This window comes from Muscardinus avellanarius (genome assembly GCF_963383645.1).
Source record: "Muscardinus avellanarius genome assembly, chromosome: 16".
In the NCBI taxonomy this organism is placed as follows: Eukaryota; Metazoa; Chordata; class Mammalia; order Rodentia; family Gliridae; genus Muscardinus; species Muscardinus avellanarius.
The window spans coordinates 50,665,552-50,690,956 of NC_137802.1; the positions used below are offsets into that span (position 1 = coordinate 50,665,552).

The window sequence follows — 25,405 nt, forward strand, 5'->3', positions numbered from 1 at the left end:
ATGTCATTTACCATATTGTAGCCCTTGCCTCTTGATTTTCTTGGGTCTGACCTTTTTCTCTATATCTAGATCTGGGCATGGTGGTTTATTCCTTCTCCTCAACCATGCTGTCTTCACAATCCCTTAAGACTTACCCCGACTCCCTCCAGCCACTGTGGCTGACCAGGGTATGAGTATACTATGTAAACAAACAAGAACAGCATAGCGATGAGTTTGGGATAAAACAAAGCGTTGTCTGAGAAAACACCGAGAGTGAAAAAAAAAGTTTCTAGACATCTAAGGGGAGAAAGAAAGACAATAGAGAATTTGAAAAGTGTGATCATGAATATGTGGAAAGATATTAGACTCATTAACTTGTTCATTAGCAAACTCGCAGACCCTTAATAAAGAGAAAACCTCATTGTGTACATACCAAAATTGTAAAATATAATAGGCTTCATGTTGAGAAATATTTGCCATGCTTCAAGAAAAAAACTTTTCTTCGTGAGGAGGTTTATTTGTGAGTGTATGTGTATGTGTATGTGGGGGGATTACTGGAGCTGGAAACCCAGGAGCATTCTATCCCTGAGACACACCCCAGTCACATATATATATCATTATTTTCTTGTCACAATGCAAATATCCAAAATGAGCGGAGAGAGTTGTGGTGTGATGGTGATATCTTGCTCTCTTCTGACTTCATTAATACTTCTTTATTAAAAAGGTAATTTCTGAGTGTTCTCAGCTCCATGTGTCAAATATTGTGCAGGTCAGTGGGAGTCCAGAGAGAAAAAAGTCAATCAAGATCCTTCCCTTGCCGGGCGTGATGGCTCACGCTTGTAATCCCCGCGCTTGGGAGGCGGAGACAGGAGGATCACGCTAGTTCGGAGCCAGCCTCGCTGGCTCAAGAGACTCTGTTTCCAAATAAAAAATATAAAATAGGTCTGGGGGTGTAGCCCAGAGATAGAAGGGCTTCCAGGAACCCCAGTACCACACACACACACACACACACACACACACACACACACGCACAACGATCCTTCCCTCACCAACCTTACTTGCCTGATTCTTCTCAACAGGCAGTAGATATACCTGAACATACAAGTAGCACATTCTCAAAATCCTTTTCGATCACAAATGGGAACTCAGTAATTAGTCTTCCTGATGGCTTAAATGTGTCTTAACAACAAAACTATATCCAGTATGGATTCATGTTATCACTCTCTCAACCATCTTGACATTATTTCAGTGGTAAAATGGGTGTCAGGTTCAGAATCTGGCTGCTTTTGACTAAAGCTACATTTGTCCCTGTTTTATCAGCAGCAGCAAGTCCACTGGGAGCAGAATTGGCTGTGGAGATGCTAGCGGGAGCCATGTGGATGGGATGGTGGGGGGTTCCAGCATAGGCTATGCAGTGGTTAGGGACACCCAGGCACGACTTGACATCAATCACTACAGTTTTCTACACTGGGAAGCAAATGGGGCTGCAGCTCAGGCATCCTTCCCCTTACCATGTGTGTGGGTCATTCACCGGTCAAGTTCATGATCAGAGGGACCTGGCCTATTTGCATTATTTCCTTCCCGTTACCACAAAACCTCTGGCTTGAAATACAGAGCTGTATCACATGAGATGATCTGAATTACTTGAGTTGCTATTATAATTACAAACCTGTACCTGCTGACCCACTCTTATGCTAAGGCTCAAAATCCTTTTTTTTTTTCTTTTTTCTTCTGATTCCACATAGCATAATTTAACCTAAAAACAAGCCTTTGAAGATTAAGAAACAATAAAAAGAAACATATTTGCTTCTCCAGAAATAAAATTTTATTTATTATTGACCATGACAAAACACAGCATAAAATAATATTCTGGAAAAAAAATGCCACTTAGAGAAAAATGAACTAGTAGAAAAATGACAATGAGTCAGCAGGATAGAGCTTCATTGGAGAGGAATGTCATTGGAACTTTGATCTTTGTTTACACATTTTTTTAAAGCAAAGAATTCAGAGGATGAGAGCTGGAATTTTTCTAAAGATTGTGAAAGAGGGCCAGGGATTAGCTGCATACCTACGTGGGGAAATAGGCAGTTAATGTTGCGTTAGATGTTGAAAGAAAGCATGGCTGCAAAAACGATGTCTTTCACTGGATCCAGCAGGAGTGGGGAGTTGTGTACCTTTCTGCACACCTGGCAATGTTTTGTGTCGGGCACTCAGCAGCAGCAGCCACAGGGGTTGCAGCAGGAGGTCCTGCAGGTGGTGCGGCAGGGTGCAGGCTGGCAGCAGGGTGGCCGGCAGCAGGGCGCCTGCACAGAGATGGGCTGGCAGGAGGTGGACATCCAGCAGCAGGGCCTGCAGACCACGGCCGTGCAGGAGGTGGGGCAGCAGGTGATGGGGCGGCAGCAGCCTTCCTGCAGGCAGCAGGGGTCACAGCAGACGGGGCGGCGGCAGGGCTCACAAATGGGGCGAGTGCAGCGGGGCACGCAGGTCACCGGGCGGCACACGGTGGTCTGGCAGGTCACGGGGCGGCAGCAGCAAGGGTCACAGCAGCAGCAGGGCTGGCAGCAGGGCTGGCAGCAGGGCTGGCAGCAGTCTCCCCCACAGCTCTGGGAGCAGCAGGAGCCACAGCAGGATCCAGTCATGATGGTGTTTGGATTGGAGTTAGGTTGAGGATTGGAGAGGAGTTGGATGTTCTCAGGTGTGATGTCTCTCTCCTCCTTCTGGGTCCTTTATATACCTGGCCAGGTTCTGATGATCCTCAGTACACCTGATCATTTCCTGGAGTTGTGGCTGCCTGTTGAAATGAGTATTCAAGATTCAGGTGCTGGGGCAACACTTCCAGCATCAGGTGAGATGTTTTCCTTCCTTTCTGTCTGCCTTTTTCCTTGAAATGACTACTTAGTGCTCAATATCATCAGAAAAATTGCTCATTCACTAGCCATTCCTTCTGGATCAAGTCGTGTGACGGGTTGAAAGTGGGAAGGACCCAGTGCTGCCAGCATCTTACTTTCCTCTTGTTCACCATCAGTGATGAGGCGAGACTGTGTTGTTCATGAGTCACAGACCTGGTTTCTCATTGTCATTGAGACGGAGGAAGTGACAATTTCTTAAAAGCCCAAATGGCTCCTCTTAAAAGATGTGTATCTGTTCTGTTATGGAAAAATTGGCTCAGTGCTTCTGGAAAACATATGCTTTACCTTGTTTATAAGGAAATGATCACCAAAGGTACTAGGGTGAATTCATTTTTAGTCTGAGTTGACCTATAACTCACACTTAGGATATACTTATTATGTATGTAAATAGTGGGCAAAAAAAGAATAAAGAAAATTCTGCATAGTTTTCTATCAGATGGTAATCACAAAGTTTAGAAAGCATTATAAAAGTAAATGAAGCAATTAATAGGGAGAAACTTTTCATGGGTCAATAAGGCCAAACTAAGTCAGAATTTTATTCATATCCTACCTTTGGAATGCCCTTTTCTAATCATAGTCTTGGAAATAGAATTGAAATTGGAGTAATTTTATCTTTGTAGGTGGCACATGGCACCTTGTATTAGGCTCTTCATAATTAAAAATATTTATACAGAAATCGATTATCTTTCTATAGTAGACCCTGTGGTTGGTCGGCTGAGGGTTTTGATTGCTTATGAGTTATGTAGGTAGGATTATAAAAAAAAAAAACAAGGAGAATTAGGTGAGCTGATGACTGATTAAAAAAAAGCTTTGTGCTGCGGGTGTGGTGGCGCACGCTTGTAATCTCCGTGTTTGGGAGGTGGAGACAGGAGGATCGCGCTGGTTCGAAGCCAGCCACACTGGCATAACAGACCCTGTTTCAAAAATATAAAATAGGTCTTGGAGTGTAGCCTGGAGGTAGATGGGCTTCCAGGAACCCCAGTACCACACACACACACACACACACACACACACACACACACACACACACATACACACACACACACACACAAATAGGTCTGGGGGCGTAGCCCAGAGGTAGAAGGGTTTTCCAGGAACCCCAGTACCACCAAAACAAAACAAAACAAAACAACCTTTGTGCTTTATATCCACAGATATGAAGGTAAAAGATAACATTGTCTAAGGGCTGCTAGTGACCTTCAGAGCAAATTTGCCTCCTGAGGTAGATTTTGTTTTGTGTGCTTATTTTTTAAAATTTATTTATTTTTATACTTTTATTAGTGCATTGTGATTATGCATTGCATTGTGGCTCAGAGTGATGCGAAAATACATGCACACATCACTTGGTGTGTTTCCTTTCACATCCACCCTGCTCCCTTTCCTCCCTCCCAGTACCAGTTAGTGAGATTCGTAGTGATACCCTCATATATGGACGTAGCATCCTTTGAACTGTTTCTTTCCTCAGTTCGTTTTTTCCCCTTCCCCATCTCTCCCAACCCTTTCCACTATTCTACTGGTCTTTCCCCCTCATTTATCTAAAATCTTGTATGTCTCCTATTTTTTTCTCCAGCCTCTATATATGAGAGAAAATATATCACCCTGGACTTTCTGAGACTGGCTAGTCTCACTTAGCACATCTCTAGTTACATCCATTATCCCTGTGAATGACAGTCATAAAGAAGATCGCGGTTCAGGGACAGCCTCATCTACCCAAGGCCCTTTGCCACTAAGTGAGACTGTTTCAAAATGAAGAATAAAAACTAGGTCTGGGGGTGTAGCTCAGAGGTAGAATGCCCCTGGGTTCCATTCCCAGTACCGCAAAAAAAAAAAAAAAAAGAAGAAGAAGAAAATTATGTTGTGTGCTCATTTTTATACTCTCTTTTGTCTGCCATAATCCTGATCCCTGAGACTTTTGAATTTATGATGCATCACACTTTTTAGAAGACCAGATTGGTGAAATGATTTCTCCAAAGTCTTACAGATAAAGAAGTAACAAATCTTCAACACTACTACAGTTCTTCCTCTCCGTATAAATACTGATGCTCAACTCTGAGTCTTTTTCCAACTCAGAGTCACTCAAAGTAGTCAACATGTAGCAGCAGTTATTAAAAAATGTATTTCACCGGGCGTGGTGGCGCACGCTTGTAATCCCAGCATTTAGGAGGCTGAGACGGGAGGATCGCGGTTCACAGACAGCCTCAGCTACTTAGTGAGGCCCTTTGCAATTTAGTGAGACCAGGTTTCAAAATAAAGAATAGGGCAGGGGGTGTAGCTCGGAGGTCAAATGCCCTTCGGTTCCATCCCCAAGCCCGCAAAAAAAAGAAAAAGAAAAAAAAATTGTATTTCATCTGGTGAAACAAGGCAAGAATTTGCTTGACTTATGGTTGGGAATACTATTTATTGGCTTAAAATGTAAGCAGAGACCCAGATTAGGAATCGGGATATGTTTGTGAATCTATCATTTTTGTTAATTAACAAAAGACACAGTACTGACATTTTTGCTTTCTAAAATTGCAGACTGCCAGAAATTTTGCCAGTCAAGGTCACACCAGTATCAAAGGACTATCTCACTCTTACCTGGACAGGATCTAAGGCATCGGGATACAGGGAAGCATCCTCAGTGTCCAGCTCAGGGTCAGAGTTTCAGCTACCAACAGTGCCCCTTTATCTTAACTACCTTATCAAGATAGTGAAGGAGGGCCTTCAATCTGCTTGAGAGCCCAGTCCCGGGGCTGATTCTTCTGAACCTATCCAAACATCCCTTCATGCAAAGTTACCAGAACTATGACATTTCTCTTCCCCATGGTTTTCTGCTGTGTGAGCTCCTTTACTACCATGCACTAATAGACCTACACTTGTTGAACAAGAGCTGTGTCCCTACTGTTTAGGATATGGGCTTTTTAAGTTGTATGATTCCAATTCCACATATTCTTCAGGACCATAATTACCAGTGAAAGGAAATAAATATTAATGATGGTAATAACTGTGGACTTTTTGTGTTTGGATTGAAAAAGAATTACAGTGATGGTGGCTTTGTGACATCGAGTCTTGGTCTCATTTAATAGTTTTGCCAGTTGTGTTTTGCTAGGCACTAGTTTAGGGGTCACTGGATGTCAGGAAACTTCTAAAATTCTTGACACAGAATATGAATTCCTTGGGGAATTTGTCTCAGAAATAATCTTAAAAATAGGCTCTAATCATAAAAGTCAGATATAGGGATGAGAAAGGTTGAGGGGGAAAGAGCAGAAAAAGAACATGGAAGACAAAAGGGATTTAAATCCTTCCCTCAGCTGGGCCTGGTGGGCACACTTGTAATCCCAGTACTTGGGAGGCTGAGATGGGAGGGTCACAGGTTCCTGACCAGTCTCAGCTACTTAGTGAGGCCCTCTGCAACTTAGTGAGATGCTGTTTCAAAATAAAGAATAAAGCCGGGTGTGGTGGCGCACGCTTGTAATCCCCACGCTTGGGAGGCTGAGACAGGAGGATTGCACGGGTTCAAAGCCAGCCTCAGCTACTTAGTGAGGCTCTCAGCAACCTAGTGAGACCCTGTTTCCAAAAAAGGTCTGGGAGTATAGCCCAGAGGTAGAAAGCCTCTGGGTTCCACCACCAAAATAAAGAATAAAAAATAGGGCTAGGGGTATAGCTCAGAAGTAGAATGCCCCTGGGTTCCATCCCCAGTACCACCCCCGCAAAAAATTCTTCCCCTTCCATTTAGCAGTTATCTAACTGACAGTAAATCATTTAAACTCTCCCAGTCTCATCTGTAAATGGGAAGAGTCTTCAGTGTCTGATATTCTTTATGGGCTGATTTATATAGAATTCAACTAAACATGGAGGACAGACCAATGTGTATAATTAATTAAAAAGATAAAATGTTTTAGTTGGAAAAACAATTATTGGAGAACTAGTGAAGTTTGTGAATTTGTTTTTGGGATTAAAAGAAGATATCTCTCTTAAGTGGTTTAAGATATTTATCTGCCTAAATCAGGGAATATAGACTATGCATTCTTTTAGTATCTCCTACTGATTTTTGTTGTTTAATCCCCTCCGATGGTTCTGGTTGGTGGTGGTGGTGGGGAATCTGACTATCAGATACTATGTCACACCCAATTCTTCTTTTCTTCTGATGCTAAACTCCTACTTAACATATTCTGTCATTTGGACTCATTTCTATACATTTTTGGAATCAATGATTTTTTTTCATTCTGAGGCAACCTTACTCTGATACCCAGCTGGATTTTTCATACCTTCTTTACTACATTTATGTGGGCTATCCTGAAAAAAAAAAGTTTTCTACACTTATTAGAATGGAAAAAAGTTTTTACTACATTTATTAGAATGGATTTTTAAAAAATAAAAATGACTACATTTGTTAGAATGAAAAAATTGTTTACTACATTTATTAGAATGAAAAAATATCTTTTTTCTTTTTTAAATTGGTGCATTGTAGTCATACATCTTAATGGGATACAAGATGGTAGGGGCAGACATGCACACATCACTCATTCAGCCTGTCCTCACTTCCCGCCCCATTCCCTCCCCTTCCCTCCTTCTTATGTTTGGCTTAGCAATTGACTTTGGTATGTTTGTGAATTTACTACACTTATTAGAAAATCTATTTCTGCCAATGTGGACTATCCTAAAAAAATTGTTGAAATGTGATTAGTTAAATCTTCCCCCACATCCTTTCTGACTCTTGATGACTTCAATGTGTAAGAAAGGGCAATTCTTTTGATTATCTTAGATACCATGGTGTTCCCATGCACAGCAAATAGTATAAATGAGTGGTACTGGCAGTTACTATATGCCGAGCACTTTATATACATTAAGTCAGAGTGTTAATTTTTCCATTTTGCAGAAAGTAAACTAGAAGGTCAGACAGGTCAAGTTACACTGATGCCTAAGTATTTTATTTTAAAAAGTCTGGCTTTTAGAATTCTTGCCGTAAAAAAGATAATTTATTCCCTTCCAATTTAGTTTGATTCAACACATAGAAATCAAGTACCAGCTATGTGCTGAACACAGAGCTTAGCATTAGGAGCCAATTTTACAAATTTCAGGTCCTGCCTTGAAAGCAAAGAAATAGGTCATCTCAAGACCATGTCTTTTGGGAAGGGAGGCGAGCTCAGAATGCTACTGGAGCATACTGGGGAAACTTAGCCTAGCCTGATGCTGGTGCAGGCATATGTGTGCATTTGTGCACATATATATGTATGTGTGGTATGAAGGTTAGGACACGTCCTTTTGAGAAGAAGACTGAGCTGAATTTTAAAAATGAATCAAATGATGTAAATAAAGAAGGTAGAAGGGAAGAGTAGATGAAGAAATATTTAAGATAAATGATAGAAGATGAGTGAAATCAGAGACATGTGGAACTACATACAAATATCCAAAACTAGGCAAAGTTTGGAGTTTCTGAGAGCAAGTTCAGTGTTACTTGTGGTGGGGAATGGGTGGTGAGACATGGATCTGCAGAGGTCGGAGGAGGACACCTCTGATGGAGTATACAGATCCCTATCCATGTGAGCAGGCAGGGGACTGTCCTGGGTCGCCCGTGTGCCCTTGGAATACTCATACCAGGTGGCTAGCACCTGTCTACTTTTCTCTCCTGCCCGTCTCACCATCTCTGTCTCCACTGCTTCTCCACCTTTCCTTGAACGCCCCTTCTCTTTCTTCCTTCTTATCTCTTTTTTCTTCTTTTTGCACTTTCATTTAGAGATGTTTCTCCTCCGTGTTGATCTTTGTGATTTTAGGTGCCATCCAATCATACTACTGTATTTCTTTTTCCCCCTTTACCTGCGAATGCATTCATTATGACTTGTCCTGGTGGATGTTCTTGGATGATTTCCAGGGTCATGCTTCATTGAACCCTCAAGTTAGTTTTCACATCTAGATCTACCCCTCAGATCATGGTCTTGAAATTCTAATGTGGATGTATATTATATGAAAGTGATCGTTAAAGATGCATATTTGTGGCCTCACATGCAGAAATTCTGATTCAGTAGGTTGAGTTTAAGGTCAAAGAATGTGGATTTTAATAAGCATCCTAGGAGATTCTGATATGGGTGAGGCATAGAAGGCATCTTGAAACCTGCTGCTCTGGGGATTGTGGGAAGAAACTGAGATGGGCCGTGCTGTTTAGCTGATTGCCACTGGCCACTGTGGGCCTGGCAAATTCTACCCCCACCTCTTCTATCTCTGTTGACCCACTGTGTTTACTCATTATTGAGCCCATTTGACTGAAAGCACTTTGGCTACAAGAGAGGCGTGTTCATCACTAATCAGGCGGCACCTGGCATTTGGAGGTCCTCTGTATCAGCTACTGAGTGAATTAATGAGTGGGATTTCAGTATTTCTTAGGTAAGCTTTGGTGCCCTTGAATAGTTTCTGCCCTTCGTTGTACACTAATTAGCACGTACTCATCAATGAATCAGAGAGCAGGGCAGTTTGCTATGCCAGGAAAATTAGTTTATTGACATCAGTGAGCAACATTACAAAAGATGATGGTAACAGCTTGAGCAGCCCAAACCCTCAAGGTTTGGGATGAGTTTTCTGGGTACTTTTAGAGGAGAATTGACCATCTGTAATGTTGCTACTGCTGTAGACATCTGGGAATTTGGTTGAGGCTGCTGATAACAACCTGTTTATATATATCAGCCTGCATCCAGATGGTAGGATGTAAAACTAACCATTGTCACCTTTGGGAGAAAAAAAAAAAACTTTGCCTTCTTTCAAATTGATTAAAAGAATCCAATGTGCAGCTCTGGGGAAGGCTGGGGCTCAGAAGCCACAGGGGTTGCAGCAGGAGGTCCTGCAGGTGGTGCGGCAGGGCGCAGGCTGGCAGCAGGGTGGCCGGCAGCAGGGCGCCTGCACAGAGATGGGCTGGCAGGAGGTGGACATCCAGCAGCAGGGCCTGCAGACCACGGCCGTGCAGGAGGTGGGGCAGCAGGTGATGGGCCTGCAGCAGCCTTCCTGCAGGCCGCAGGGGTCACAGCAGACGGGGCGGCGGCAGGGCTCACAGATGGGGCGGGTGCAGTGGGGCACGCAGGTCACGGGGCGGCAAATGGTAGTCTGGCAGGACACGGGGCGGCAGCAGCAAGGGTCGCGGCAACAGCAGGGCTGGCAGCAGTTTCCCCCACAGCTCTGGGAAGAGAAGGAACCGCAGCAAGATCCAGTCATGGTGGTGTGTAGGCTGGAGGGAGGATGAAGACTGGAGAGGAGTTGGGTGTTCTCAAGTGTGATGTCTTTCTCCCCACTCTGGGCTCTTTATATACCCTGGCCAGGTGCTGATAACCCTCCATACACAAGATCATTCCTTGGTAATTTTCTGGCCAATCAAGTAAAGAAGTAGCCTCGACTAGTGGTGTTTTGGGTCAGCCCCACCTCTCACATATTCAGGGACATACATCACAAGTATGCCATCATGTTTTTTCATTTATTATTACCAAACTTAGGTATTGGATTCAATTCTGATGAATTTGCCAAATATTTCTAGTCCATTAAAGAGAAAAGAATGTGTATTCTAAACTAGATAGCATCTAATCACTCTGCCTCTGGCTCGGATGTGAGCAACTTATTCGTTACCTTCAAAGACGCTCAAGAGTATCACCCAAGCAATGACTTACCATGTTAGTACAGGAGGACATGAAGGTTACAGGTTAATAGCATCATTCCAGTGCAGACCATAGTCACCTGCTCCCCTGATTTCTCCTTCCACAACTCAGCCAAAGGTGGCTCTGTGGTTTTTCATGTGAGTAGGGACCATATAGAAACCTAGGTCCTGTCATGCTGATTCTGTCACTCTCTTTAGAATAGGACCTGGGCTTTCCTGCCCTGGTTGTTGACGTCTCCTTGTTCACCTGGAATGCCCTCCTTGTCCTTGTAATTCAAACTTAACATCTACCTTGCTTGTGAAAGCTGCTTTAAAGATTCATTGCAGTTTTCATCTTTGTAATTTATTTGGGATTAGTCATTATGTCTGTAGAATCAGGAAGAGACTACAGAGTAGATAAACCTGATAAAATATCCTGATTTTGCAGCCGAGGTTTTAACAGTTGACTGGGGCCACATAGTGACCTTGCAATATGAAGTCTGAGTTCCAGGACCCCTAATTCATTAGTAAGTGCTTGTATATTGAACTTTATCTTTATTAGGTTAAGTGAGCCAGGATTTTATTAAAGTAGAAAGTTCCTTATTTAATTTCAGTAGAATGACTAGAAGTGTACTGGAAGAGGATTAGAGGAACACTTGACCCCAGTGACAGGTAAACTGAGAAGACATCAGGACTTCCAGCTGAGATCATCCCTGGACTCTTGCTCAGAGGATCCTCTTTGAGGGTCAACAGAGGGCACTTCTTGTTGGATTGCTTGTTTTCCTGATGCCATTCTCAAAGTCTAGCTGGTTTCCCTTGGTAACACATTGTGAAGTTGTGAGATAGGCCTTTGTCTAATTCCTTCATTACTTATGTGTACCTTCACCTTATGCAGTATGCTTTGAGTTCTATAAAAACACCTCTTACTTTTGAAGTAGATCTATATTTTTCATGTGGATATAAATTCCTGTCCAATCAACCCCATTTATGTTGTAAAAGCACTAAGTAGAAAAGAAGGCTAAAGATCTTGCAAAATTCCATTCAAATGCTTTTTTAAAAGTCATTTATTTTTAAATTGGCCCTCTCAAGCTTCAAGGTTAGGCTTTTTTTGTTGTTGCTGTCATGAGTGAATGAATCCTGTTTTGTATTGAAGAGACATTGGAAGATATCATAGAGGTGAATTCAGAGACCTCGAAAGATATCATAGGTGTGCATGAAGAGACTTGGAAGGTATCATAGATATGAATTACATCAAATCCACTCTCATCTTCCCTCACACAAAGATATCTTTCCGGCTCCTTTATAATATTAGTTGATTTTTACCACTGGCCAAATAATTCTCTGAGGTACTTTGGCTAGATTTCAATGCATTATTCTAGGCAAAAATAATATCATGATTTGGTAGAAGGGTAATATTTGAGTTATTTACAAATAGCCTTTTTATTAATGAACAATTTCCTGCAGACATTTTTGGCCCAATATATCTTTGTGTCAGTGTCTTCATATCACAGTTTTGAAAGGAATCCTAATTTATTTTTTATAACCAGGCTATTACTGGAAGATAACATCCATTTTCTTCTAATAACAGTCTATATCTATCATAGTTTCCCATAGATGGATAGTTTTATATATCAATGCTGAATTTCAGCTGCTGATATGATATTCTGCCTACTATATAAGAACTCTAAGTTATTGTTTATTGAGGAACAAAAATATTCCAGGGACTTTCACAGGTACCTTACGTATCTTATCTGATTAATGATCATAGTAATCAATAGAAGTAGATATTATGATCTCCACTATAGAAAATCTGAAGCTATAGAGAAACCTGAAGCTTAGAGAGGTTAACTAAGTTTTCCAAGGTTACACAGATGTTTAATAATAGAGCCTAGAGTCAAATGGAGCATTTATGACCATAGCCTTTGGTTTTATGTTGTTATTGTTTACTTGTTTTTCTGTTATTGAAGAATAAACCCAAGAGCATTCTATGTCTGAGCTATACCCACAGTCCTTTTTGTTTTTAAATTTTGAAACAAGGTCTTGCTAAGTTACTGAGGCTAGTCTTGAACTTGTGATCCCCTTGCTTCAGCCTCCCAAGTACTGGGATTATAGACATACACCACCACGCCGGGCTCATAAGCCTGTTTGTTTGTTCGTTTGTTTGTTTTTTACATATGCTTACAGATGAATAAGATTATTCTTCAATTTAACACCAATTGGTTCAATTTATACTATCTATATGAGCTTAATTTTATCTATTAACCTAAAATTTTATTAACCTATGCCATTCAGAAAAGGTTATTAAAGTTTAAAATATAACAAACCCTGGTACATATTCTTGGGCATTACTCATTTTTATTTTCCTTGCAGATTATTTTTACATACTGTCTGGTGTATTAATCTAGTTTTTCATTGCTACCCTGGTTAAATTACTCAGCTAGTGCTGCATGACCAGCAGCCACAGACTCTCATCACATACAATACTAAACATTTATTTCTTGGTCTTGCGTCTGCAGGTCAGCTGAGGTTTGACTGGTTCAGGCTGGGCTTGCTTGCCTCTGACCACAAATTGGTTTGGGACTTCTTAGAGTTGCCATATTTAGCAAATAAGAATACAGGTTCCCCAGTTAAATTTGAATTTCAGGTAAACAACAAATACTTTTATTATAATTATGTCCGAGCATAGATGAGGCATGCTTACATTTAAGAAATATTTGTTGTTTGAAATGCAAATGCAATGAGGTATCCTGTATTTTAGCTGACAGCTCTACCTTTTTAAAAATATACTTTTATTGGTGCATTGTTAGTCTCACATCATAGTGTAGTTCAGAGAGATAGAAACATACATATACACAGGACGTGGTGAGCCACAACCCTACTTCTTAAATAATAATTTTTGGCAGTACTTGGGCAACCCTGTTTCTCATAGCAGAAGAGAACAAGTCCAGTTGTACAGGTATGTTTCAAGTCTTTGCTTGAGTGGGAAAAAATATTTCTTCCAGGGAGAAGGAAGGAAGAGTGTAAATATTAATGAAGAATAATCTAATTTACTGAAGTGGAGAATCGATTATTTTAGTAATCTCTATTATAAAACTTGGTAAAAACTTTAAAAAGTCAGATTATATTTTGTTTATGGTTCTCTATTCATGTGGGCATCTTCTTCTCTTCCTTTTTCTCTGGTCAGCCAACAAGTGTCATTGATTAAACCAAGACTGCCTGACTTCTCTGTAAAAATTTAAGATTGTCTATCTCCTATTTTTATTTTATTAGGCATTCAAATGAGAGAAATATATCTATTGGGAATAACACCAATTTTGTGAGAGTAGGTATTAGCTTAATCAAATAGTTCATTAAAATGCCATTTCATTGCTTATATTTTTTTCAAGAGAAAATTCCACTTACCAGTCATTGGGAAAAATAAAATTGAGGAACTTGAGTTAATATGATTTTTTTTTGTACTGGGGATTTAACCCAGGGGCATTATACCTCCAAACTATACCCCCAGCCCTACTTTTTATTTTTGAAACAGGGTCTCACGAGGTTGCAGAGGGCCTCACTAAGTAGCTGATGCTGGCTATGAGTCTGTGATGCTCTTGTTTCAGCCTCCCAAGTACTGGGATTACACGCATGCACCACCACACCTGGCCTGATTTTCTTTTCTGGCCACATAGATATAGGAATTCTGTATATAACTTTCTAAGCTAAAATAAAGTAAAAAAAAAATCTCAGATGCCATTTTGTTCAATCTGAAACCAACTCAAGACCAGACTATTCTGTCTGTGAAGCTTAGTTTCTAGAACTCAAAGTTTTCCATTACTGACTAGTCTATTAAACCTTTCTGCTTCTGAACCACTCTTTCTCTATGAACTCTTGGATCATATTTCTGTTTTCAGATCATTCTCTCCCTACCATCAGGTTATTGTCTCCAGTAGAAAATAATTTCACTATAGAATATTTAGAATATACAAATGACACAATGACTGATAAGCATAGTAGTTTCACATGATTTAGGAAATGAAACACTGCCTGTAGAGTTGTAGTCCCTGGCATCTCTTCCCTCATTTCTATTCATTTTTTCAACTCAAGTTCGTCACTGTCCTGAACTGGCTGCTGAACTTTTCTATACATCTGTTTATGCTTTTACTTTATGCGTGGCACCCCTAAGCCATGTATAGGGACATGCACTTGCACTTTACATACATGGCATCATACTACAAATGCTCTCCTACAACTTGTCTTATCTAGTCAAGATCATACGTAAGTTTTAACCATGTTCAGAAGTTTAGTTCTATTTCACATGATTTCCCTGATCGCTAGTATTTTATTTTATAAATAAGCATGTCATATTTTAAATATTTGCTCCCCACACTTTTGGAAATCTAAAAGGACACATTCGATCAGACGCTATTCTGGATGCACTGCCTCTCCTAATGTGAGTGGGCCTTAGATATCTAGAGTACTCTACTGGTCTCTTTTCTACTTTCATGAGATTTTTTTTTTTCTCCCTTTTTCACTTTAGCTTTCACATGTGAGAAAAAAAAATATGACCTTTGACTTTCTGAGACTCTTTTATATCACTTAGCATGATATTTTTCAGTTTTGTCCATTTTTATGCAAATGGCATACTTTCATTCTTCTTTCTAGCTGGATAAAACTACTGTGTATATATACACCAAATTTTCTTTACTCATCTGTTCGCAGAAATCTATGCTGGTTCCATAAACTGGCTGTTGTGAATTGTGCTGCTATAAACATCGGTATGAATACCTTACTATATAACATTGGCATTAGTTCTTTTGGATAAATATTGAAATATTAAGGAATGCTATATTCGAGTCATATGTGGTTCTCTTCTTAGTCTTTTGAGGAGCCAGCATACTGATTTCTCTAGTGGCTGTATTATTTTGGAATTTCACCAATAGTGTATAAGTGTAATTTTTCCTCTGTATCCTATTCTTAATGATTGCCATTCCAACTAGAGTGAGAAGTATTAATATCCTTTCAATTTGCATTTTTCTGAAGGCTAAGAATGTTGAACTTTTTCATATATTTGTTTAATATGTGTACTTTTTAGAGAAATGTCTGTTTAGTTTATTTTCCCATTTATTGAATGGGTTATTTTATTTCTTTTGGGTATTAATTTTGTTGAGTGCTTTATGTATTCTGGATATGAATCCTCCATCAGGAGAGTAGCTAACAAAGATTTGCTCTCATCTTGTTGGTTCTTTCTTCACACTCTTGTTTTATTGGGTGTGCAGCTTTTTAATTTGATGTCATCCAATTTATTAATTCTTGGTATTCATTTATGAGTTTACTAAGGAAGTCATTTCCTGTACCTATATGTTGGAGTGTTGGTCCTCTATTTTCTTCTAGAAATTGTAAAATTTCTAGTCTAATTCTTAACTCTTTGATCCACTTTGAGTTGACGAAGTGGTGCAGGGTAAGAGATACGGATCTAGTATCATCTATCTATATGTGGATATCCAGTTTGCCCGGCATAGTTGTTGAAAGGCTGTCTTTTTGTCCAATGGCACCACTGTCAGTAATTGGTCGGCAGTATCTATGTTTTGGTGTCTGTGTCATATATCATTTAAAAGTCGTTTATTATTTATTTTTATATTTCTTTTGCATTGGATTAGTGAAGAGAGGAGAGTGAGATGATAATGCAATAGGAAAAGAAATCTCAAAGTGTGATTCCAAAGCATGACTTCCAAGTGTGAACTTGTAATGTGAATCACTTCAGTGTGGCAGATAAAATAAAACTCAAGCTCTTCACTTTTACCTTTGATGTATGAAAGGTTTTGGATGTGTAAAGCCCTCGGTACTGTAGTTTATAAATTCTTCTGGGATTTCAGAAAAAATAACTGCATTGTTAATACTTATGAGTGAAATTTACAGTATATTTCATCCTTCCGATTCCTCCTTGATTCAAAGTAGCCAGGGCAGATTTCAAATGAGTTGTATAGTCAGAAAATGTCACCATTTCATGAAGGCATCTCAATTCCATCGTAAATACCTTGGCCACATTTCTCTAAAGATGCTTCAAGAAATGTGAAGTTTAGCAGTGATGCCTAAAAAAAATAATCTCTGACCTGATTGTTTCAATAGTTTAGGGACATCTCAGCCTGGCAATAGGCTAACTTCAGTATAAATAACACACTGAGAGCAGGCAATCCTCTTGGAGGGACATGTTATAATCACTGTGTCTTTCAAATTCAAACACAAGCACCGATCCAGGAGATTCTAAATCTGATGAGCACCTAAGCTAAGAATTACCACGAACTATTTCTAATTTTAAAAATCTTTAAGGAGAGATAAAAATTGTGAAATTCCAGCCTTCCAAGATCCATAGGTCTTAAAATGTTAAGAATAGAGATGTTGGAATTATAAGGAAAACCCAGAGAGATCATATTTAGAAATATACTGGACCATCCAGATGAGGTCTATTTTCTTAGAAATAAAATGCCCGTGATTTTTTTCTCAATAGAACTCCTTGGAAAATATAATCTATGTTGTGTTACAAATTCTGAAATGCTATTTGTTGAATTAAATGAATTTAGTACATTAAATTATTTAAGGGGAATTTTTCTGCTATTATAGTCATGAATTGCCCTCTTCCTCCTCCCCAGAATGTCAGCTTTACCATTTTATCAAAAATAAAGTCAATAGTATTTAGGAATATACTGTATTCAGTGTGTAATATGTTTTAATTAAAACCTAAAGCATGGATTAAATCTGTCTTAATTGAGGATATTAAAACAGGCATATATGTACACATGCATGCCACTTTTGTACTAGTATTTTGTTATTTACATTTGACATAAAATTTATTTCCAAGCCGGACGTGGTGGCACATGCTTGTAATCCCCGCACTTGGGAGGCTGAGACAGGAGGGTCGCACAAATTCAAAGCCAGCCTCAGCTAATTAGTGAGGCTCTCAGCAACTTAGTGAGACCCTGTTTCTAAATAAAATATAAAATAGGTCTGGGCGTATAGCCCAGAAGTAGAAAGCCCCTGGGTTCCACCCCCAGTACCACCAAAAAAAAAAAAAATTATTTTCAAAATTATTTCAACATGGGTTGTTTTTCCCATGTCATCATATAAAATATAATTGCCCAGTAAAGTATAAAATAATTATTAAAACAACATAGAACAATAAATTTTATATAGAGACAAGTTTATTAGAAAGCAATGAAGCAACAAAACATAAGAAATTCACTCTAAGAGAAAATATAGGATATGAGTGGACCTCCAGGTCCCAGGCTGCATCAGTGCCAAGAGGCTACGGGTTAATGTCAAATATTTTGGAAATAATGATCTAGAGCCCCAAAATGATAAGGGGAATGTGAGACGTGTAAGGTTAGGGTAATTTCTTAGCTGGTGGATTACAAATTAGTTAACATTTGATACCCAAATTAGGAAGGTAACAAGCAAAGAAGAGAGTTTAAAAAGAACTCTCACAGCGTTTGAAGGATGATGACAGGCTCATTGGAATCATGAGGTTCATCCCCTTGAATGATGTTAACCAGATTCCCTGTGTCCTAAGAACCAACACAAAAGGAAGGTCTACACTGATAGAGAGGTGATGGTGGAGGTGGTCCCAGGGGAGAGGGCTCAGTAGTCATGGATGGATAAAAATGGATAAAACTGTGAGGTGTTGAAGGGAAGACTCAGCAGCAGGGGCAGCAGTCAGGCACAGCACAGCACATGGGGCGGGGGCAGGTGGAGATGACACAGGTCGGGCGGTAGCAGTTGGTGTGGCAGGACACACAGCCACAGGGGGGGCGCACGCAGCAGCAGGTGCGGGTGCAGCAGCCACAGCAGGTGGGGCAGGGGCGGCAGCAGCTGGTGAGGCAGCAGCAGGGGCAGCAGGGGCTGCAGCAGCTGGAGCCACCGCAGCCAGAAGCCCCGCAGCAGCAGATGGGGTTGCAGCAGCAGGGCACACAGCGCCTGGGGCAGCAGCAGGTGGTCCTGCAGCAGATGGGCTGGCAGCAGCCACAGCCCTGGCCTGAGCAGCAGGAGCCACAGCAGGAGCTGGACATGGTGTCAGAGGGTGCGGGTGCTAGGTGGGTTTTAGAGTGAGTGAAGTTGTTGGGTTTGGAAGTCTTCTTGGCTCAAAGCCCCTTTTATACCCTGCTGAAGGCCTCTTGTTACCATGGCATCATTTCCTTGTTATTATTTACGTTCCTGGAAAACATAATCATTTAAATACATAATAGTGTGCTTCTAATTAAGTGCTCCAGAAGAAAAACAAAACATAGCTCCTTCTCTTCTTTTTATTTGAAACCTGTCACATTTATTCCTCATTGCCTGCTGCCTTTAACTTCTCTGCAGTTGTCTTTTACAAAGTACTTGCCACATGACACTCCGGCATTTTGTGTTCAAACGTGACACTTCCTCCTGTCTGCACGTTGCTCCACACAATACATGGGGATGATTTTCATTAAGGCTGATCCATCTTGTTGTCAAAAAATGTCCTGGTGGGTGAAATGTGGGGGAGGAGTTAGAAGGGAAGACCCACTAGGGAGGAGAATGTCGTATCTGCCGGGAGGATGGTGCGATCCTCCGTGGGCCTCTTGGGTGAGCAGGAAGGTGGTAGATCCAAGGAAGTTCCAAACTGTGCCAGCTCTCATTCCAGGGCCTCAAGCTGAAGCACTTGGCGGTGACTCACTGCTTGGAAATAATGAAAACACATTTCTACCATATGTCTCCCAGGATAGCGATTAAGAGTGGGGAGTTTTTGCATAGGGAAATGCACCATGTGATGTGTGCATATATGAATTTATAGCTTTGAACTCCATTATGACGTATAATTACAATTCACTGATAAAAGTATCAAAAAGAGAGGGGACTTTCCTTTTTTTGTGTGTGTGGTCATGGGAGTGGAGCCCAGGGGCTTTCTACCTCTGGGCTACACTCCCAGACCTATTTTCCATTTTATTTGGAAACAGGGTCTCACTAAGTTGCTGAGAGCCTCACTCAGTAGCTAAGGCTGGCTTCGAACCTGCGCGATCCTCCTGTCTCAGCCTCCCAGATGCGGGGATTACAAGCATGCGCCCCCACGCCCGGCTTCATTTTATCTTTTGATTGTCAAAATCACACAATGGATTTTCCATTCACAGAAGCGTTTGTTACAGATAAACCATTTTTAGAATTACTAAACTTTCCACAAATGTGTACCTAAGATGTTTTATTTATCCATTATATTTTATTTTACCTACTCTAACAATAGGAGACATGAACCTCCACATTGTGCCTGTAGGTAACTGAATAAGACACATGCAAAGAAAACATAATTTGGAAAGATGAAAGAATTACAAGTATTTTAATTGAAATAAAAATACAGTGTATAAGCCAGGCATGGTAGCGCATGCTTGTAATCCCAGCATTTGGGAGGCTAAGACTGGAGGATCGTGGTTCGTGGACAGCCTCAGTTACTTAGTGAGTCCCTCTGCAACTTAGTAAGACCCTGTTTCAAAAAAAAAAAAAAAAAAAGGGCAGGGCGTGTAGCTCAGAGGTTGAATGCCCCTGGGTTCCATCCCCAGACCCACCAACAACAACAAAAAAATTCAGTGTGTAGATAAGTTCCACGCACCTGCAGTGTGTGGGTATCACTTGTGAAGTGTTTGCTATATATCAAGCATTGTACTGAATATTCTTTATTTTCAACCTTTAATGTAACCCTGTAAAGTAGTGTACATTCTCTTTACTCTTTTAGTGGAAGAGTAAAAAGAAGCATGCAAAAAGAGGTTAAATATTTTTCATTTTTCCTATTTTGGTAGTATTGAGGATTGAACCCAGGAGTGCTTTACCTCCAAGATACACCTCCAAGGTTATATGAGGAACTCTAGACAAAGGAGAAGCCATAGATGAGCAAATAAGGCGACCTAACTGAGAGGGATGAGAGGGAGAGAAGGAAATTCCCTAATGCACATGATGTACATTCACAAGCATATCAAAGTCAATCACTACGCCAAACATGAGAAGAAGGGAGAGGGGAGGAAATGGGGTGGGAATTCGGGAAGGCTAAATGAGTGATGTGTGCATGTATGCCTCTACCGTCTTGTACTCCATTAAGATGTATGACTACAACACACCAATAAAAAATTAAAAAGAAGAAATTCAAATGGCCAATAAATGTATGAAAAATGTTTAACATTAGCAATCAGAGAGATGCAAAACTAATCTGAGATTTCACCTAACTCCAAATAAAATGGCAATCATTCAAAACACAAACAACAACAAATGCTGGTGAGGGTGTGAAGAAGTGGGAATTCTAATTGTTGGTGGGACTGCAAATTAGTGCAACCACTTTGGGAAACAGCATGGAGGGTCCTCAGAAGAATGGGAATGAACCTACCATATGATCCTACTTCTGGGTATCTATCCAAAAGAATGGAAACCAAACTACCAAACTAATGCATGCATATCTATGTTCATAGCCACACAATTCACAATTGCCATACTATGAAACCAGCCAAGATACCATCAACAGATGGATGGATTACAAGAATATGAGATGTGGAATTTTACTTAACCATAAAGAAGAACAAAATTATGTCATTTTCAGGGAAATGGATGGAATGGAAAACATTATGCTAATTGAGATTAGCCAGTAACAGAAAGTAAAAAATCAGATGCTCTCCTTAATATACAGATGATAGGGAGAAAAAGGGTCATAGGAAGAACTCTAGATGAAGAAGGAGAAACCATAGAAGATCAAATAAGGATTACCTAACTTAGGGGAATGAAAGGGAAAGAGGGAAATTCCCTAATGTACATGATGTACATTCACAAACATATCAAAGTCAATCACAGTCATGAGAAGAAGGGAGGGGGAAGGAATAGGATGGGAGCTGAGGAAGGGCTAAATACATGTGTGCATGTATGCCTCTACCATCTGGTATTCCATTAAAATGTATGACTACAATGCACCAATGAAAAAATAAGCAATAAAAAAGAAAAACCACATGTTTGTGTTAACGATAAGGTTACCACTGTGGATGGATGGGGAGTGAGCCATGTGGGCATGCATAAGCCTGGAAGCATTGGGCTGTCATGACTGCCTAACTTAGAATATCTTAGAGAATCAACTGCGTATTGACGCTTACCATGAGGTCAATACAAAATGATTTTCTTTCTTTCTTCCTTTTGTTCTTTCTTCTTTCTTTTTTCTTTTTGTCTCTTCTCTCTTCTAAACAATCAGTTAGTTGTGTTTATTGGCTAAAATAATATTAAAGAAGGCATTTTAAAAGCTTATGAATTAGCCAGGTGTGGTGGTGTATGCTTGTAATCCCAGCATTTGGGAGGCTGAGACAGAAGAATCGCAGTTCATGGATGGCCTCAGCTACTTACTGAGGCCTTTGCAACTCAGTGAGACTCTGTTTCAAAATAAAGACTAAAAAATAGGGCTAGGGGTGTAGCTTGGAGGTAGAATGTCCCTGGATTTCACCCCTAGAACCACACACACACACACACACACACACACAAAATAAATAAAAAAAAAAATAAATAAATAATAAAAGCTCATGTATTGTGTTCAATCTTTTCAAAACTTTTCTCCTGTTTTTATATTCGTGGATATCTCCATGACTTTAGTTTCATTCTTTTGTTTCTAAAGATTAAAAAGTAGTTAGTTAACTTGACTGAGATTAAAAATACTTTCTAGAGAAAACCAGGCAGTGACCAATGTCATTTGACTTCTGATTTAAGGTTGACTAATGTGTGCTGTCTAACTTATAAGTGTAGGCAAAATACAATGGCCCAGGACCTAGATATAAAACCTCTTAAAAAAGAAAGGGAGCGACAATCACCTTCAATTTTCAGTGCCAATAGAATGGAGGTTTATTTCATTACATAAAAATAACAAAGTACATGGAAATCCTCTAAAGAACCATAACAGAGATGTTTCATTGGATTTCAATATCAGAAGAGTTATAATCTGTGGCCCTACAAGTGATAAAAGTAATTTTCCAGTTCTTTAAGCATGAGTAATAAATGTTTTGAAAACAAAGGGGAAAATGTTGGGGACAATGTGTTAAATTATTAGGAAGTTCTTAGTGAATCCATTTCACTGAGAAGGGAAGTAATTTGGACAAAAGTCAGAATGTGGGCACAGAATGACTAGGACTGAGATTTGCTTATGGAACTCAGTTTTCTTTGGCACTACATTATTTTTTTTCTTTAAACAAGGAAGGTCCTCATATTTGGTGAAGGATGGATAAGGCGGTGAGGTGTTGAAGGGAAGACTCAGCAGCAGGGGCAGCAGTCAGGCACAGCGCAGCACATGGGGCGGGGGCAGGTGGAGATGACACAGGTCGGGCGGTAGCAGTTGGTGTGGCAGGACACACAGCCACAGGGGGGGCGCACGCAGCAGCAGGTGCGGGTGCAGCAGCCACAGCAGGTGGGGCAGGGGCGGCAGCAGCTGGTGAGGCAGCAGCAGGGGCAGCAGGGGCTGCAGCAGCTGGAGCCACCGCAGCCAGAAGCCCCGCAGCAGCAGATGGGGTTGCAGCAGCAGGGCACACAGCGCCTGGGGCAGCAGCAGGTGGTCCTGCAGCAGATGGGCTGGCAGCAGCCACAGCCCTGGCCTGAGCAGCAGGAGCCACAGCAGGAGCTGGACATGGTGTCAGAGGGTGCAGGTGCTAGGTGGGTTTCCGAGAGTGTGTGTTACAAGTTTGATATCCCCTTGCTCTCTCCTGCTTTTTATACCCTGCCAAGGGCTCCTCTGACCACTCAAAGAATCTTGTTTATACTAAGAGAAGAGCAGCTAGTTTTAGTTAATTAGATAATTGTGTTTATTTCCTTTTCCTGTTGTGTTATGAACTATCCATTTTGGTGAAGCCAAATGAATCAGCTCCATTATCCTTCCTTTGTCTGATCCCTCTTGCGAGCGTTAATTCTTCATTTATGCATTTACCTCTGGGAAATAACGTTGAGAATAGATTTTATGATGACTAAATCACTTTTTCTGTCAAGTAGATTAAAAACAAGTCATAGGTAATTTTAGCAGGAAAATAAGATGAAAATCCCATAGATGGGGAGGGGTCCTGGAGAAGTAAAATGAGAAAATACCATAACTCATTTGGATTTTCTGAATAGGCAGTGAGGTATAAAGAGTCCCAAAGAAGTTCCTATCTGTTTTGTCTCACTGAATATATCCAGTTTGAAACAGTTGTAATACACCGAATCATTACCTTTCAATTGTAAAAGCACATTGACATGGTGGGTTCTTTTAGAATTCTTAAATTATTATGGACATATTTTTCAGTGATGGGATATCAGAAGGGAACATTTGTTACCTACACTTCGGTAAGTTAGCATACCCAATGAGTTTGTATAACTTAAGTGTTATTGAAGGTATATATTTTTATATCCCCAGCTATTTTCTCTTGGCAATGTATATTGGGAATATTTTGCTTGGTACAAATGAGAAATGAATGGTTAGGTTTTCGTCTCTGCCCTTTAAACATTTAAGACAAGAAATACGCATACATAGGAAGAAGTTTGAGAACTATTTAGGGAATTGTTATTATTATTTATTTATGTGGAGTACTCATTCAGATCTTTAATTTCTCTTGGTAAAGTTTTGCAGTTTTGGAGACAGAGGTCTTCCACATTCTATTTTTTTCTCATCGCCCACCTTATGCTTTTGATACTTTTGTAAGTGAAACTGCTTTTCCTTAAATCTAGTTATGAAACTGTTTTTTGATAAGAGGTGAAATACAATTAATGTATGCATATTGACCTTGTGTCTCATGTCTTTGTTAATTTCACATGTTAATTTCAGATGCTATTTTATAGTTTGGTTCTCACCCCAAGCAAATGACTGTTGGTTTTTCTCCATTCCGTTCCCCCTCAGTGAGCCTGTACCCCAAGCTCCCTCTCTAAAGTAAGGTTTAGGGGGCTCTAGGATTGAAAGGTGAGACGTGTCATTAGTAAAGCTATCCACTTGGGGATTGTATTTCCATTTGTGTCTTAAGTGGAGCTCCAAAGCTTAATCTCATTCATATGAATGAAAGGATGGGAGGGGGGAGAGGGAAATTCCCTAATGAATGTATTGTACATTCAAAAACATATCAAAGTCAATTACTAGGCCAAAAATGAGAAGAAGGAAAGGGGGAGATAACGGGAAGGGAATTGGGGGACGGCTAAGTGAGTGATGTGTGCATGTATGCCTCTACTGTCTTGTTCCCCTTAAGATGTATAACAATAATGCACCAATTAAAAATTTTAAAAAAGGATGCACAGATATATTTTGTGTGAGACCTAGTGGACAAATGTATAGACAGATATTTAAAAGGAAACACACAAACTGGACGTGATGGCACATGCTTATAATCCCAGCATTTGGGAGGCTGAGACAGGAGGATCACAGTCCATGGACAGCCTCAGCTACTTAGTGAGGCCCTTTGCAGCTCAGTGAGACCCTGTTTCAAAATAAAGAATAAAAAATAGGGCTGGGGGTATAGCTCAGAAGTAGAATACCCCTGGGTTCTATCCCCAATACTTAAAAAAAGGAAGCACATTCACGATTTTCATTAAGAAACTCCATTAGAATGTAGATTCTACAAGTGCAGTCTTGTGCATGTTAATTCTGACCATTACCTATGTTTTAGTTAGCTCTTAAATCACTATGCCCAAAATGTCTGACAAGAACAATTTAGAGAAAGATTTATTCAGGTTCATTGTCTGAGAGGTTCAGTCCACAGTTGGCTGGCAGAAACTGCAGGGGCAAGAAGTAGGGCAAAGAAAAACTGCTCTCAGCTCAAGGTCCTCAAGACCATGCTCCCACTTCTAAACCCTCCTCCAGTGGGAACCTTGCTTTTAACATGAGTTTTAGGGGGGCATTCTAAGCTCCAACCATAATATCTTACCACCTATAATAATGTCTACCTCATAAGTGTTCTGTTAAAGCTATTTGAATGAA

At 40.3% G+C, this 25,405-nt stretch overlaps 3 protein-coding genes across 3 annotated transcripts in view; all 3 read right to left on the reverse strand.

Annotated features, from left to right (window-relative positions):
• LOC308275703 (uncharacterized protein) overlaps positions 1-25,405 on the reverse strand; it is a gene marked incomplete at both ends in the record, with an annotated part of 67,951 nt that overhangs the window by 30,873 nt on the left and 11,673 nt on the right. The window lies entirely within an intron of this gene.
• On the reverse strand, positions 2,190-2,618 carry LOC308275004 (uncharacterized protein; the record flags this gene model as incomplete). Its single annotated transcript, XM_080713015.1, has 1 exon — positions 2,190-2,618. The coding sequence occupies one exon, from the start codon at positions 2,616-2,618 to the stop codon at positions 2,190-2,192; it is 429 nt and encodes a 142-aa protein (XP_080569141.1).
• Positions 9,669-10,067, reverse strand: LOC308275005 (keratin-associated protein 2-2-like; the record flags this gene model as incomplete). Its single annotated transcript, XM_080713016.1, has 1 exon — positions 9,669-10,067. The coding sequence occupies one exon, from the start codon at positions 10,065-10,067 to the stop codon at positions 9,669-9,671; it is 399 nt and encodes a 132-aa protein (XP_080569142.1).